The sequence below is a fragment of the Oryzias latipes genome, chromosome 5 (genome assembly GCF_053564925.1).
Source record: "Oryzias latipes strain Hd-rR chromosome 5, Olatipes_Hd-rR_3.1".
Classification (NCBI taxonomy): domain Eukaryota; kingdom Metazoa; phylum Chordata; class Actinopteri; order Beloniformes; family Adrianichthyidae; genus Oryzias; species Oryzias latipes.
The window spans coordinates 1821389-1838356 of NC_136241.1; the positions used below are offsets into that span (position 1 = coordinate 1821389).

Consider the following 16968-nt stretch of genomic DNA (forward strand, 5'->3'; position numbering starts at 1 on the left):
AAAATCATGATGAAGAGTAACTGTTCAGCGTCCAGAAAATCATCTCTGAATATTTGTATTTACTTGAATGACTTTTGTTGAATAATCCCCGCGTATGCGTGTAACATGCAGGTAAAGAAGACACAAAGACTTCATGTGTGCTGTTTGTCTGAAAATATTTCTTTTGCACAAATGCCAGTTTAAAAGTCCAATCATTTCATGACAACTTTTGCACATGTAAACACATTTCATGACAGAAACCATAATAGAAAAGAATCAATCACACCGAGCACACTGCAGGTCTCACACCTGCACTGTTTGTGAAAGTCTTCTTTGACTTTTTTAAGGTTAACAGAATACAGAACGATGACTGCGGCGCGAAGAAGAACGGAAAAGTTTTAGCCGACAGGCGGAGAAAAGAGTCTGTAAATGCTGAGCTACACTTTGACTTGGTTAGAAAGAAAAAAGTACTTCATGCTCATTCACTGTACAAAATATCTGAATGTTTGGAGGCAGCAGCACTTGAAAGCATTTAGCAACAAGCTCTTTAAAAACCTTGCTAGCATATAATGATATACAGTAAACACAAACCCACACACACTTTTGTCACTTTGTTTTCTGCTTTTTTCTTTTTTTTTTTTACATAAAATATTTAAGACAGCTAAGGGTTTCATTCAGAACCAACCAATGTTTATAAAACATCTTAATATTACTGTCCAGATTTGATCTGAACATCTCATGAAAATAGAACAGTGTTGGTTTAACCGTTACCAAAGTGCAACATCGCCTGCTAAAAAAGCCACACACATGCTAGAAAAATGTCCTTTTTAAACAGAATCAATGGATTAAGTGTGACGAAAGGAAACACAGACGATGGGATGGAGGAAAAAAAGAGTCACTGCACTATGTAGGTACATCACAACACCAGAGCTGAAAAGAATAAACTTCTGATGGGTTTAAAGTGCAACTACAGGTTTATGTCCGTCTCCCGCATGCAAAGACTGGCCCTGGAAGTGGGTCCGAGTCTTGAATCCGAATGGGGACCCCTTCCGTTTGATTGGGATCCTTCTATGCAGCCGAGATAAAGAGAGGGTTTGTTTTTCTAGTGCTTGATGATTGTGCTGTTTTCTTTATAAAGCAAATTTGCATATCCATACATGACTTAGAGAAATAATATTGGAGTCCCAGATCTAAAAGTCCCATGAAAGACCTTCGTCCTTTTCTCATGATCGGCTTCTGCAAGTCTGGTTGTTTCATCACCGCTGCAGGTCTTTGGGCTTTGATAGAAGCAGAAAAAACATGCCATTTCTATCACTTTTCCATCTTTGCAGCTGAGAGAAGGACATTTCTTGTTTCTGTTATAATGTCACTTTTTTTTGCAGCTGTGGAAGAAAAATAACTTTTCTTTTTTCTATTAAAATATTTACAGCTGCCAACAAGTCGAATCATCTCAGAGTTCCTCCGTTCATTAATATTCATGTTTGTTCACCTACAGTACCACACCAGCTTTACACAAGTACGACTCTTGATATGTTGAGGAGATGCAATAGAGAAGAATGCATGAAGTCTACATTCTTTAAGTGCATGATCATTGTCATGTTGGGGAAACAAAGTCTTCAATTTCATTGCATCTCTGGAAGGAAACCACAGTTTAAGTTCCGCTGTAGATCTACAGTTTCAAATTACAACAAGCTGGGAATTCATCTCAGGTTTGTAATTTGTGCTTTTTCCAACTTTTCCTCTATTTTCTAGAAATCAACAATTGAGAACAGAAATAAACATGGCACCTTTGGTGTCACTGGATTTGTAATGTGTTTGCATTTCCAGAATGCAACCAAAGCTCGTTCTTGTAACTCCCTCCAATGGGTTAGAGAAGCATCGATGGGTTTGCTTTTAAAGGGCAAAGAGGCAGGTGACATCCTGGACATAGTGGGGCAAAACACAGACCAACAGCCACACATGGAAGCTGGAATACCTGGAAACAAAATCCAGGAATGCTGGGGGAGACCATGCAAACCCCACTCAGACGGGTCCAGGGGGAGGTAGTTGCAAACGCATCACTTCCTGTCTGGAAATAGTAACGTCCAATTGGTTTTTTGTTTTGGATTGAACGCCTCTACGCTAATAAGACACCTTCTACCCCAAATACATATTGCACGTTAAGAAAGAGCAAAGTTTCAAGTCTGGATCCCAAACACCTCCTGAAACATGCAACCGCCTGCAGAAAGGCTCCATACCAGATCCAGGTCAGAGGTCAGAGGTCAGCGACCACGCCATTCAGGCACATGTCCACACAGCAGCCTAAGGACAGTAAAAGCTTTTCCTCAGTGTTATCAAAGAAATTAAATATTGTTTTAAATAAAAGCCTGGGCCAAAGGAGTAAACAGGAACAACTGGGGGACTCTGTCGGGCCGTCTCTACGGGGATGAAAACCCGGACTACTCAACAGACGGGCTAACGCTGTTTGGCTTGGAAACCTCCCTGCTTGCACTTTGCTTTGTTTGCAGGAATGGTCACGTTGGATTTTGGGATAAAAGGGTTTGGATTAGAGGCTTTTATTGAACTTCATTCCTGCCTCTGTTCCCATGGCAGGAGGGCTTCTCTTCTCCCTTTTTAAATGTCAGCGCTACATTAGCGTCCTGACTCCTCCGTCGGCGTTTAATGCTCAACTCCCCGTTCATGGTGGTCCTCACAATGTCGTCCCGCCTCCTCTTTGTCTTTCCAGTCTGTTCAAAAATAAAAAACAAACGCATTTCATTTCATCTGATCCTCTCCTGACTGAAAAAAAAGGTTTTCACCACTAGGGGTCAGTATAACCGCACAACAGAGCTCAAGTAGATTCTCCAGACACTTTATCTTCATCGAGAAGAAGAACTTTTGAAAATTGAAAACTGAATATTTCATTGTGATTTGAAATGTATACAGCAGCATAATCAGTCAACAATGTATTATTACAATATAATAATGAAATATATTAATATTTAATAATAACGCACAAACAAGCATAATCCTGATGTTATTCAAACATACCATCTTATGGTAGCATTTCATGTGTGTATTTAGTTAACAGCAAAGTAGAACCGGAAGAAATTTAGCGCCAAACTGTGAAGTACTTTTAAAGTACATGTTAGAATTCAATAGAATATCTGATTCTTTTCAAATTCTGCTTTATTCTGTAGATCCATCTGAATGGGAGTCTTTTTATCTGTTCAGAACTAAAAGTAAAATTTCATTAAATGTGGAATTTGTTTTCTCCCATGTCAAATGTTGAAAAATGGAAGTATTTGAAGAAATAAAAAAGAAAAGTTGGGAAGACAGACAAAAGCCGTTGCGAGTGCTGGACTATATTTAGCCCAGAACAGAGAGTTTACAGACCTTGGCATCCTGCTCTGCAAATTTTTGGAACATGTTGGCGTAGATCTTTTTGTCCTGTTCATGGTGTTCCTTGATCTTGTTCTGACAGATGAGAATCTGAGCGCGAGCTGCTTGATTTGCGGGGTTGACCTGCAGCACCTTCTGAAAGTCCTCCTTTGCTAAGCCGAACTCGTTGCGGTAGAGCCGGGCTTCCCCGCGGCGATAAAAAGCCTTCTCGTTGTTTTCGTCCAGCTCCAGAACCTGTGACAAGACGCAGTAAAACAGGCCGCATGAAGGAAATACTTCTGCTTTGGAGCCTCAGCATTCACGCAGCGCACCTTGTTGCAGTTGTCCACCACATGGGAGAAGTCTTTGAGCCGCAGGAAACACAGGGCCAGGTTCAGGTGGGCCGTCAGAACGAATTCCTGTATCCTCTGATGCTGCTCGATTCCAGTTCCACACTCCATCTCCAGCCAGGAAATGATGCGCTGATACTGGATGACCGCCTGGTGATATTGTCCTGTCTGGTGACAGAGCACAGGAACTCATCAGATGAATGCAAACAACAGCAACACACTTAAGAAAAAAAAAGACTTTACCTTGAAATACTGATTCCCTTTGTTTTTAACTCCAGGAGCTAAATTCACCTTTTCATATATGTCCATTTCCCAGGATTCTTTGGCCTGAACATCGACACAGACATAAAGGAGTAAGTTTTAACAAACGATAGTTGCTGCTTTAATCAGAAGAAAAACCTGGGATTAAAGTCAGAGCTTGTGCTCACCCTTCTAAAGTCTTTGAGGGTCACTTCATACACGATATCTCTGTCTGGGCCGATCTTGTATTCTGCTTTACCTTTGCTTCCAAACCCATACCTGCAAACACGTGCACGGAAAGTTCATGATCATGACACAAAAAGGAGGTTCCACCAGTTTTCATCTCTAATGAAACTGTGGGCGAAAACATAAAAAGTGGTCATTTATTCTCCTCTTTAGGTGACGCTGCCACCTGTTGGCTGGCTTCATTTCTGTCTCCGTGCCATGAATTTCCCGCTCTTCTCTCTATTTTGCCATGCCTGGAGTAAGCGTGAAGGTGAGGGTGAAGGACCAGCATGGCATGGATAAATGCCGTGTTCCTGCATGTTCGGCTGCTGATGTGGAGCAACAGATGAATGTGTTTAAATGTATGATTACAGTCGCACTCCGACTGTAGTTTATCAGTGCTGAAAGAGTTCCCTTGGAATCCAAAAACCTGTGTCGTTTTCTACGACATAGTTTCTGCAGAGCGGCAGGAGTTCAGTAGAAATTCTCCTCTGAGTTGTGGGCGGGACTGTTGGCTTGGAGTAAGTCTGCGCTCATTTCCCATCATTCCTTGGTTTACACTCTCTCCCACTAGCTTACAGCCCCTCACGCCCCCAAACTAGCAGCAAAACTTTTTAAGCCAGATTCCAGCTCAGACGAGGAAAGCAAAAACGTTCACGGATCCATTTGTCCGATCAGAAAGGGGCGGAGCTTGTGGCCCACTGATTGTAGGTTGTATCAAACAACTCCAAGCGTTTTCAGACTGCATTGTTTTTCTGCTCCACAATTTGAATAAAGAAATGCTCAGAAAGATCAAAGAAAAGATCATTTCATGTGAATTTTCTTTACGCGTGTCCTCTATCATCAGAAAACGTGTTAACCCCACTTTTATCGGAGCGATTGCTGCATCTACAGCTGTTCAGGCCGGTTATTTTCAGAGTCAAACACTGATTCATGCTTTTAATACCAGAAGGTACTCAAAACTAAAGTAAAAATCGTCCAAATGCAGTTGTTTTGTGAATGATACATTTTGGGCACTTTAAAAGCATTTTTCAATATTCAAAAGTGTGTGTTCTAACTTACTTTGGTTTCAGGTAAAGTAAACAACACTCTCCTTTTTGCATTTTGTCCATGGCTCTGTCTACTCCCAGAGGAACGCCTTTGTCTTCAGCTTCACCAACGATGAAGCTGACGTTTCTGCTGTCAAACAGGCGTCCGTCACAACGGCCCTCCAGGTACACTGTAGAGCATTTGGGCGTTACCTCTGACAGTATGATCACTGATAACACAGTTATCAGTTGACTTTCATCACTTTAACTGAAAGTGGGTGCATTGCTACCATCAACACTGGCTCCATCGTTGGGCTGGCTGTAACCCTCCCCTTTGATCTTTATTCTTCTCACAACGCCGCCGTCGTCTGTCAGCGATTCCCCCTCGAAGCTGAGCAGCTCCATCTGTTCATGGGAAACAACACCCCGTCACATGCTTTCTGCAAAAGCTACATGGAAAGCAGAATGCAAATCTACAGCTCTGCAAAACTCTGCATCTGTTATTAGATCCCGTGTGGGAAGAGAGTTGGAGTTCATGAAAATAGAAATCAATGACATAATCAAGAGCACGTCAGACAGCAGGTGCTGAACACACATCATACCTGAACAGATGCAGTGACACAAACTAAGATTTTGGGGAACTCTTCAATTATTAAATTGCTGTTATTCTGCCCCATATCCTTTATTTTTCCCATATAATTCAATTATTTCAGACATATTTGAAACTTTCTGCAGCTTTTATTTACTTGTGCTTCAATCCATCAATCCATGTTCAGTTATTTATCTTCTGGGGGAATTTGTTTTATTTTTTACTTAAGTTTTTATTGGCTTATTAGATTGATTCAACTGAAATAATTGAGAAAGGCCAATGCTAAGAAGGAAGTCACTCCTTCCTGTTGGATACTAAAAAATGAAAAGGCTTCAAATCGTAGCTTCAGAGAAAAACGGTAAGTAGGGTCATCTTATGGAGGAGAAATATTTTCTGTTTCTTAAAAAATGATGCGATTCCTCAATAACCATGAACATCAATCTGCTGCCTCTAGAACCAGAGCTGCTCTCACTGGAAACGTCTTCATCTCAGTCACGTTACGGTTTGAACCACATTATCGTGACCCCTGGTGCGACATTCTTGTCCCGCTCTATTTCTACCCGTAACAAGAGGGCCTGGTTGCAGACAACAACATGGCGGCCTGACATCATCAGCCGTTACCCGGGCGCCACTTGTCTGAGATCCCCCCGTCCATTTCCAAATGCAGGATTATCTTGACTCTAAAATAGAGATTTCTTTTACTTATAGATGGGAGCTGAAGGCGTCTCGTGTTGGACAGACTTTACTGTGACAACAGGAGGTTGTGGGTCTTCTGAAACACAGGGTGTATATTTACATAAACCCCTTCTGTAATTTAGGCTAAACCTTGTTTCCATTGATCACATTTGTCTCATTTTCTTGTTTGACCGGACGGAAAAGATGAGGAAGGGGGGGGGGGGGGGTGTTGGAGAGGGGGGGTTAAGGGGAGTTAAGGAGATCTAGAGTAAAATAGAGCTTCTTTTTGTTAATGAGCAGTATTTGTATATTTAGCATAAGCACATATCCTCTGCGGGGGGGGGCTGTAATAAACCCCACTGCTGTCTGCTGTGGTGGAGAACAGCTGGATTAACAATAACTATTCATGAACTCCTTCCAGCTTTGCTCAGTGCTAAACTGTTGAGACTGTTGAGACTATTGCACGTCACGGTCTTGTTCTTTCACTGCAGCTTCATAAAATAGAATTAAAGCCTCCATTTTGTTATCAGGGAGGTGTGCATCCAGAAAAGGGGGGGGGGGGGGCATTCGTCATGCAGCACAGTGACAGAACACGCCTACCTCAAAGACCACTGAGGCGTTGGGGGGGATTTTGTCTGGATTCCCAGCAGATCCGTAGGCATATTCGGGTTTACAGAGCAGAGTGCACACCTCGCCCCTCTGCATGGACAGCACACCAATGTCCCATGACTTCAGGACTTGTCCTGTCAAACAACATTCACAGGTTAGATCCTGTTTGGCAAACAACCAAACAGAGAAGGATTGAACTCGGCTTCACTTCAAAGCTGTAAACTGTAGCTCAACTCTTCTATTAGCTCTGGTTCTGCTGCACTCTGGATGCTTCTCATTTTCACACTAACACTTAGATAAAGGTATTTAAGGGGAATGTTTACTTGCTTCTTTTATTGATATCCATATACATGTTATCAGCTGATAACAAACCAGGGATTTTCCATTTAAATTAGGAACCATAATGACTTATTTCATCTAGTTTTCTACTGACAGACATAATTTCAAAAACAGCGAAGAAGCCAGACTTGAGAGAAGCAGAACCGATTTCAATGTGAGAAGAGGCTTTTTTGATTCAACTGACTGAAAAAGAATAAAGAAGAACTATAGAATATGAGTGTGAAACCACAAAATCCAGCTATAGAATTTTTCAAAAAGAGCTGATTAGATGTCGGACTGTGAGGAGTGAAGCTTGTGCTCATTGTTTTTATTTAATCTCAATTTTACTCAAAGGATTCAGAAACCTGCATTCAAAATATCAAATTGCTGTTTTTAACAGTTTATTTTTATTATTAATATTGAAAATGAAGGTAACTAGTAAAACTGAGTAATAAAAGTTTAGCCTTTGTTCAGTTAATTTATTTGATTTTTTGTAAAACCGACAAAAATGTTACTAGAACAGAAATTAGAAAAAAATTTATACATTTATTAGAACTGAGTCCTTTTATTAGTTAAACCAAACTGTTAAGGTTTAATTCTAAATGATAATCCTTCATAAATTTAGCTATGATAACAATTGTGTTCAAGCTAAGGTTCCTAACTGTTGAACACTATAAGCCATTACAGAGTTTCTGTCATCTAAGTTATCCTCACTGCTGTGAACGTCCATGTGAGCGGCGAGAACCGAACCAATCAGACAATCAAACACATGTCATGAATGAATGTTTTACGAACATAATCAATCATTTTGTTACTTGAAGAGAATCTATCTGACCAGAACTGGATTTAAAACACTGTAAAACTATCAAATGAATGAACTCAGTAGGGGTGGGATTATATAAGCTTGCTTCTTCCCACTCCTTTTCAAGCAATAAATCAAACTCTACTTGACTTAAGTTAATGATCACTGTATTCAATTAAGCAAATGTGATTTAAGTGACTTTTTGGTTTTCTTTTATTTTATTTTTAAACTATGCATTTCATCATTTCTGTAATGAGTTTGATAAATATGTGTAAATTCTTTATTGCTTTGACTACAATGCTTGAAATAAATCTATAAATCAAATCAAAACATGTCACAGTAAAAACACAGGAGACACAACAACCTGGTTAGGAAATGTGGTCATATTTTAAAGACGGGTTAGCCTAACCCTTCCCTGTCTGTTCAAGTTCAAAACGTACAAACGCTTCACTTGTTCACAGATTGGTTTTTATAACAGGTCACCAGCTGCACATGTTAAAAAACGGAAGCACACAGCTGCTACCAAGAGCATCACTGTTCACACCAAAGCAAAGGATGCTGCCAGCACTGAAGCTGGCTCCAAGAAAGAAAAGGATCCCATTCAATGAACTCAGATCCTTCAGCACAACCAACCAGAACACCAGAGGATGGGTCATCCTTTCTCCCCTTTTTAAAAGACTTATGTCACTTTCTGTTTTTTTAAAGCTTTAGAAGGTTGATGTGTTGAGATGACAAACAAGTAAACACTAAAGTCATCTCTTTTAGATCATTTCCTCTATCCTGACTATAAGCAATCCTCAAATCCAGGGCAGAAGGGAAGTTACCTTTGCCGGCATTGAAGCTAAACGGTTCTTTGCGTTCCCGACTGCAGTCAAACTTCTTTCCAGTCAGCAGTCTTCCAGTGTAATGGACAGTGACTCTGTCCCCAATCATTGGACGGTCCACATCAAACCCTGGACACTGCACGACCTGCAAACATGTCAACAAGTCCAAAATACAGCAGCTGTCCCGTTCTGTAAAGGTGAAGGAATGACAATAAACACCTTGATGACTCCTTGGTCTTTGTTTGGCGTTAGATCGATGCCCTTAGCAGCAATCACCGACGTGGCTGCCGGACCGTCCATGAGCAAATCCTGATCGGTGGTCATCTTTACGCTGGGCATCAAACAGCAAGACTGTAGAAACATTTGGAAAAGCCCACAAGGTCACACTTTGCATATTTTCACTTCAAACACTTCAGAGAATTTGAAGTGTGATTTGACTTTGGAAACTTGACACAGACGAACTGACTGCTGTATAGAACACGGTCATGCTTTGTGTGTTGTGCTGGAATCGTGCAAACAGCTGGAAAGGCTTCCTCTGCACTGATCACACCGCTGTACATGTGGTCCCTGTACGGATCCTGGGTGGATCATGGATCCTCCAACCACTGTGCTTTTGGAAGGAGGTGAGCGGACCGACTCAGACAGAAACTGTAAACTCACCACAAACATTCAGTACAGAACTTCCAGAGGTTCTTCCTGAACAAAGCTCCGCATAAGACGTCCTGTGGGTTCTGGGCTGCATAGTTTGCTCTTTCAAAGATGCTGCAATAGAACTGAAATGCGTCTTTTCCAGATCTTTTTTTTGTCAAATAAAAGAAATGTCCACAAAAATCCCTGTTCTGTTTGACTTTCCTGCAACACTCACTGGTTCCTGCTCTCATAATGAATGGGTGACGTCATGTCATCTAGAATAGCTCCTTTTCTTTGAAAACACGTGTGTTAGTGTGAACACACACGTTGTGTTCTTCTTTGAGATGTGTGACTCTTGGGCAAAGACAGGTTTGCAGTACTGGACGGCAAAACCACTACATCTGCTGATTTAACTCAAATCAATTCAAGGTTATTGACACCATTTAAAAAAAAGACAACTTTAATTTGTGTTGAGTTTACATTTAAGCAAATAAGACTGTTTTTGTTTGTTACTAATTTAAATGTAGGATTTTTTAGCATTAATTGTTCATTGTTTTGAACAATTATAATTTTATATCAATTTCAACTCAATGTTGATATTTAAACCAAAATGAATTGAAGGAGTAATTCTTTTTTATTTATTAAAACTCATTGAGCAGCAATAATTGTCATATATTTAACCAGAAACAAACAAATAACTTACTGAACAACACTAAAAACAAGCACATCATTAGTTATTCAAATGTATTTCTGCACACTAATTATATAAAAGATCTTTGAACAAAATAATATTTAAATATTAACACTTAAATTACTTATTTTATTCGAGATAGCTGTTTTTGGACAAATCTAGTACACAGTCTCAATAGCTAAATCACAATTTATGAATTAGTACAAACTTTTGCAAATGTGCATTCATATTTTTTTGAGTGAAATCTGTGTAAAAATGAGATAAATCCAGAAACACCTCTGACACATCTAATGTTAGGAAACATCTTTGCACAGAGGATGTCTCCTGATCCTTGACTAGAACATAGAACTGAAAGACGTCGCCCACAGAAAACAGCTCCGGCTCCAACCAAATGAAGTTAATTCAGTCACCATGTTGGAACCAGACGTCCTCAGTAAGCTGTGGTTGGCCTGTCTGCATGTCTACTGTAACATCTCTCTGCAATCAGGAGTGAGCGTGTTAAAAGGCCACACCCCTACCACTGAGATCTGGAGAATCTGTCAATCAAATCTTCAACGGGAGGCCGCCTACTTTTATTGAGGCGTCTGATTGGTCTGTTCATGACTTGAATAACTTGAACTCTACAGCAAAAATATCATGAAAATTAGCAACAACGTGTTAATAAAAAGGTAGTAGAGCAAGAATAGTTATTCTGACAAATATAATAATAGGTGTTTATTTCTCAATAGAAGTCAAGATCAACTTTATTATTAATCCCTGAAGGGAAATTTATGGGTGCTCTGCTTCTGGGGGGGTTCAGTCAGTTCTTAGTTTACTGTCAAGGATCCTGACAGAAGCAAGTTCGCCATGACAACCTCCCTCCATCGTTCGCCAAAAAGATTTTCAACTCAAGTCTTGCCAGAACAATGAAAAAGATGATCAGATGTTGCAGCAGCTAACACCTAACACACACACACACACACACACACCCCCCCCCCCCCCCCCCGCGTACACAACTCTTCAACTGTCAGGCTCACTTAGCTTGGCATTGTGGGAAAAGAGTGAGAATCTGTCTGAAGTAAGTTAGCCACCACTGTCAGAGACCCAACCCAGAAGGTCAACCAGCATCAAACACAAGCCGGTCTGAACCGAGATCAGCAGGACAACTCTTCCTTTCAAGTCAATCATGTTTTCATGAACATCAAGTACTTTCTTTCCTCTTAGGGACTCAATGTCCTAAAAAAAACACAATTTCCTGAAATGATGTTAGATTTGAAGGTCCAGTCCTGCTCAGCGTACCGACAGGATGTTCTGGTTCTGTTTTCCACAGAAATCCTTCCACTAATAGCTGCTCTATTAAAGAACATTGTGTTTTTTCCATACTGAGACTTCTAAAGAGGCTTTCAGAAATGAAATGAAATGCAGCATCCCATCTTAAAGAAAGATTTCACAGACAGGTCCATTCACGCCCAGGACGGCCATCAGACCAGCATCTCCGTCCAAAGTCCTTCCAATGGGATCATCTCCATTCAGAGAAATCTTCCTGACCTCTCAGGCCACTTTTCCAAAAGGATGAATTTATCAGAGCAGCAGGTTGCTTTATTGGGCAGCAGCCTGTTTTCCTCTGCTGCTGTATTTATCAACCAGCCGCTCCGTCACACGTCCTGAGCATGAGCCCAACTTTGAAGCAACAGAAATGCTCTTTTTGAAAACTTGCTTTCAGGCAGTTAAAAACACCGGGATTAACTTTAATCTAGGATTGTCAATTTTCCAAGTAATCCACACACTCTGGCATCTCGGTTTCCCTTTAAGCAGTCATGCAGATCCGTCTGAGTGGCATCAGTTCGGGGTGCCGCCTTGTGCTCCAGTCCAACATTAAACGCTTGGATGCAGGAGAATCAAAGCTGTCATTCAGCAGCAGCAACACCTTCACCCGTGTTTTTATATAGCGTTATTGTCATTTTAGATGTTACTTAAGCAGGTCTGTGTGTGTGTGTGTGTGTGAGAGAGAGTGTGCCTATGCGTGTGTCTCTGAACACAATGTTCCATCTATTCACAGATCCCTGTTGGCAAAGCCTGGCGGCGTTCGCCAATCTAAGAGTCGCTCACGTACGAGGAAGCTCCCATTTCTGGACTAAACAGCAAGTTTCTATTCGCCATCACAAAAACAATTAACGAGACACCTGAAGTGAGAGAAAACAGTCAAAGAGGCAGCATGACTCACTCTCATCACCAATAATTAGTCGTGACAAAAGCTTTTGGACTCCTTAAGTTGTTTTTATCCTTTATATTTCTTATTTTTCCTGCTGAAAAACACACCAAACCGTGAGGCACAGAGGAGGAAAACGCAGAGCACAAATAGTAGAGATAAGATGGCATGGAGGGTTCATGCACCCAAAGTAACACAATGAAACAAAGACCACATCCACAGACGCACACAGCGTATCAGTACATTCTGTCTCACATCCGTGTTCTGCTGCTAATTCATACCTGAACATGTGAGGACACTGTGTGCGTGCTGAGCTGAGCTGAGCATCCAAGCCGCCGTTTGTCTGCAAACTTCTCATGACGGATGGAACACATTTCATTTCTTTTAGTGTCAAGGGAAACCCAACTTTCTCTGTGTTTTGATCTAAAAACTAAAGCAGATATTTTTTTTTAAATACAAACTGTCCCCAGAACAGCCAGAGACTTTGGTCTGCTTTCCATCCAAACACAAGCAGACATTTAGAGTTCAGAGCTGGCCTGAAGTCTGGCGTTTCAGATGAATCAGGAAAAAAGTAAAGTTCTTGTTGTGATCCTCAGAACCACCAAGAACAACCTGGAGTCTGTCTGTGAGGTTCTGGATGTTCTCATCCGCTTCCTCTGGGGACCACATTCATCCACTGTCACCAACTAACTAACATCTGTAACGGAATACTTTCCCTCCTCCTCCTCATTGTTTCTCCTGCTCACATGTGAGTCCTCACATTGTTTAAACAACTCAGCAGCCGCGACCAAAAAGCGCTAAGACAGCCCCCAGACCGACTCCCGGTCTAGTTTCTACGCGTCAACTTCATGGATGAAGCATGAAGGTCCTTACATTTCCGCGTGGTGCGCTCACAAAAACATCTTCCCCTCCAGCTGGACCGGCTGCGACTGTTCTCCGTGGATGTGCTGAAAGGCTGTGTTCGGGTCGGTCTTGTGGCGGCGCGTCCGGCAGTGCTCTGCCCATGTGATGGTTCGAGAGCGCTCTGTTTTCGCCGTTCTCCCACCCCCTCTGCGCCCTGGCCGTTCCTCCGTGGTGCGCGCGCCGGTGGAGCAGCCACACGGAGCGCTGACTGCGAAATGACACCGGGGAGACTCTGAGGAGAGGAGGAGAAACGCAGAAAGGAACGAGCGAGGCAGACAGCGCGGGGGGGTCAGAAACGAGAAGAGAGTTGTGGGAGGGCGTTTAGTGTAAAATTAAGGGCAGGTCTTGGAAAGCAGCCACAAAGTAACACAATGTTCCGGCTGTACTGTAGCTGTACCGCCGCTGATGAGAACACTGTGTTCCAATAGACACCCTGACCTGTAACCCGTTCCGTGCCAGGCCGGGAACAGGCTGTTCCGCAGCAGGCTGTACTCTTTGCTCAGCTGACAGCGCATCAACAACAGAGCGGAGAGACGCGCGCGGGCGACGATGTGCAAGCACCGAAATAAACGCGCAGTTTACCCGCGATTAGGCGCGCGGCGGGACGGATTACCGTTTCTGACGGGGACGCAGACACCCGAAAAGAGAGCGTCCGCTTCTCCTCCAGCGTCGGTCAAGTCTTTCCGAGTGAAGCGAGTCTGACTCTGAGCTGCAGTTTCTTGCAGTTCTTTGGCTCAGAGTTGGTGATGTTTGTCCTTATTATTCCTTTATTTATTGGCTCTTAGATCTTGTGCTGTTATTAAATCCTATTTATAAATGAAGACAGAATCCTTCTTTCTGTCACTCATGGATAAGAAGGGATTTGGGAATGTCCCCTAACCTGCTGAACAGATGGATGCGCAGCCAGAACGTTGCCTTTCCTGTAAAAGAAGCCGGTTCTGCAAGGCAGGCTGCAGAAAAGCAGAAGCCGAGCAGAAAGCAGGACAGACCCGGTCGGGTTAGACCTGGAGGTTCCGAGCAGCATCACTGAAGGAGGCCCGAGGCTGCGTGAGTGAGTGACGGTCCCTCTCCGAGAAACGATGCTGTTCCTGGAAGTTATTCATACTTCTGGGAGTTGGGAAATGAATTATGAATTCATAAAATTAGTTTAAAACACGGTCACATTTTGTTGAAACAGCAGCTAAAAAAATCATAAATGACATGATCCCAAAATAAATAAATCACATTAATAATACAAACGCTTATTAATGTTTATTATTAATAAATGATACGAATTATATCTAAAAGTTATGTTTCTAAAAAATACATTTTGGGGTGTTCATTGTTTTTATTGGATTTGACAACAAATGTATGTGTTTCAGTTTAACAAAGACAATAGAAGACTAAACCATAACAAATGTCAAATTACTTTAATGTCATAACTTTAGATTAGCTCAATTATCAAACTCATAAACTGTTAGTTTGCCTGATTTTTATTAAGTTTCAGATTTTCAGTAATGACTTGGAGCAACGTCCTGCCAGTGTTCATCTGCTAACACATGGACACGTTGGGTTTTATTATCAGCTCATAGTCAGATATTTACATTAAACAGTTGTTGTGTAATTTCAAAGCTTTTACCATTTATTTAACGAGAAATATTCAAAGTAAAGCAAAAGGGATGAAAAAACATTGATACACAAAGCAGGCATTAAAAATAAGGCTTGGCCTCAGAGAAGAAGGAGTTGTTCCTTTTCCTGAGTAAACAGGAACACGGTGAACCTTTATGCACGCCCCCCACCCCCCTATAAATATATCTTTTTTGTTCTGTTTTTTCATATATATAAAGTGAACCACAGAGTGGGTGTGTTAAATCTGGTGATGTCAGACGTGTTGTACTCACACCAGACTTTCACTTTAAAGGCATGCCAGCACACCTACATTTCCCACCAAAGTCATAAAAGCTGTTTATGGTTTTATGGCATCTCTTCTGTGCTCTGATGACACAAGCATTTCCATACAGAATGTTTTGTTTCTGAGATTAATGAGTCCTTTGTGTTGTGATATAATAATAAAAAAGAGCTGATTTCATCTTTGGATGCTGTACAGATAAATTGTCATTTGACATGTCTTGCCACCTGTGTTATCTGTCTTACCTGCCAGGTGTGCCTCCTTTAAAGGAGGGCATTCCAGCAGGATGTGAAAGTGGGCGCAGATGAAATGGCGGCTAAACTTTTATTATGATGAGGGAATCAGAACAGCTTTTATGTAGTAACACAAAGAACAGGGATGACCAGTTTTTATGTATACATATAGTCATATAGGTTCCAAATAAATGTTTAGAGGTCTGGAAAAAAATGAAATGTCCCTTTAAACTATGGCTAGGTGCTATTTGTGCGTGTTATGAGTGCATTTAGCAGTGAAAAAGAACCCCACCTGTTCTGTAATCCTTGAACCTGGATGATCAAACAGCTCATTTTAGGCCTGGAGGGTGAACCCCACAATTCTGAGTGGAGACGGCGCTGTCTGACCTCACCGCTGGTAGACAGCAGGCAGCTATTGAATGGAACATGATGATCCTGTTAAATACTAAGGTGACGTAAGAAAAGTGAACCTAATTCTGCAAAACCCACAGGGATGTTATCAACCAGGTGAGTAATCCTCGGAGCATCTGCTGATCAGGACAGAGCGGGACTCAAAAAAAACAACACTTGTCGTAAATCGGTTGTTCCAGTATAGAAACGAATGATGCCTTGGGAGGTCCCAGTGTGAAGGACAGCTTTGCCGTCAGCTCGTCTCGCCTCGGGGAGTTTGGTGTGTCAAATGAAGTTCATAGCTGTGACCCACACTGAGTAGATGTCTGCAAAAACACAAGCAGCACTGTAAACCCGAATAAGTTCAGTGAACTCAAAATTTTTGAGGAAACAGATTACATAATAATTTTTAAGTTGACTTACTTAAAAAGTATAAGTTATTTGAACTTAAAATCTTTGAGTTGAATAAAATAAAACAATTTAACTAAAATTAAACTATAACTTTTTATTTAACTAACTTAAAGATTCTTACTTTACTGAACTAGAATATTTTGTTTTTATTGAACCTTAATACATTAGTTAATTAACTAAAAAACTTTAATATATCTCAACTCAAAATTAATCATTTGAAGTCTAAAGGTTGTTTGCTTTCCTGTTGCCTTGAGGTTGTCTTCTTTCTGCTTTGGTGAGACCGCAAACATGGGGGGAAACAAGAAATGAAGATTATGAAAGAATAAATCACCAGTATCTTGCAATTATGCAATATAGTGTTCTGCATTTACTTTATGCTAGACAAACAGTCTATATGCAAACAATTTTCTAGTTATTTTTGAGACATTTTAGCATTTTTTACAGATAACTCAGTAAAGCAATTCAATTTTTTTATGAAGCCAATAAACTGTGACATTTCCTAAATATTTTGTACTTTTTCTATTATTAAGATGGAAAATCTGACAGACGTTGTAAGACAAAAGTCTGGCTGAATAAGAGTCTTGGTGTAACCAGAAGCATGCGGGTGAGTGCATTCAAGGATAGAGGCTGCACAG

The 16968-nt window shown here is 41.2% G+C and overlaps 1 protein-coding gene across 2 annotated transcripts; it reads right to left on the bottom strand.

Moving 5' to 3' along the window:
* Positions 1-138: 138 nt before the first annotated feature.
* Positions 139-14460, bottom strand: fkbp5 (FKBP prolyl isomerase 5). 2 transcript variants are annotated; one of them, XM_078946783.1, is made up of 11 exons: positions 14025-14460; positions 9219-9350; positions 9000-9144; positions 7047-7189; positions 5473-5587; positions 5217-5373; positions 4118-4208; positions 3933-4016; positions 3672-3857; positions 3355-3594; positions 139-2705 (listed from the first exon to the last, which is right to left on the bottom strand). In XM_078946783.1, the coding sequence occupies exons 2-11, from the start codon at positions 9336-9338 to the stop codon at positions 2535-2537; spliced, it is 1452 nt and encodes a 483-aa protein (XP_078802909.1). In that variant the 5' UTR covers positions 9339-9350; positions 14025-14460; the 3' UTR covers positions 139-2534. The 2 variants fall into 2 exon arrangements, with proteins under 2 accessions (XP_078802909.1, XP_004086177.1); XM_004086129.4 differs by having other exon boundaries at positions 13382-14348.
* Between the last annotated feature and the right edge of the window lie 2508 nt (positions 14461-16968).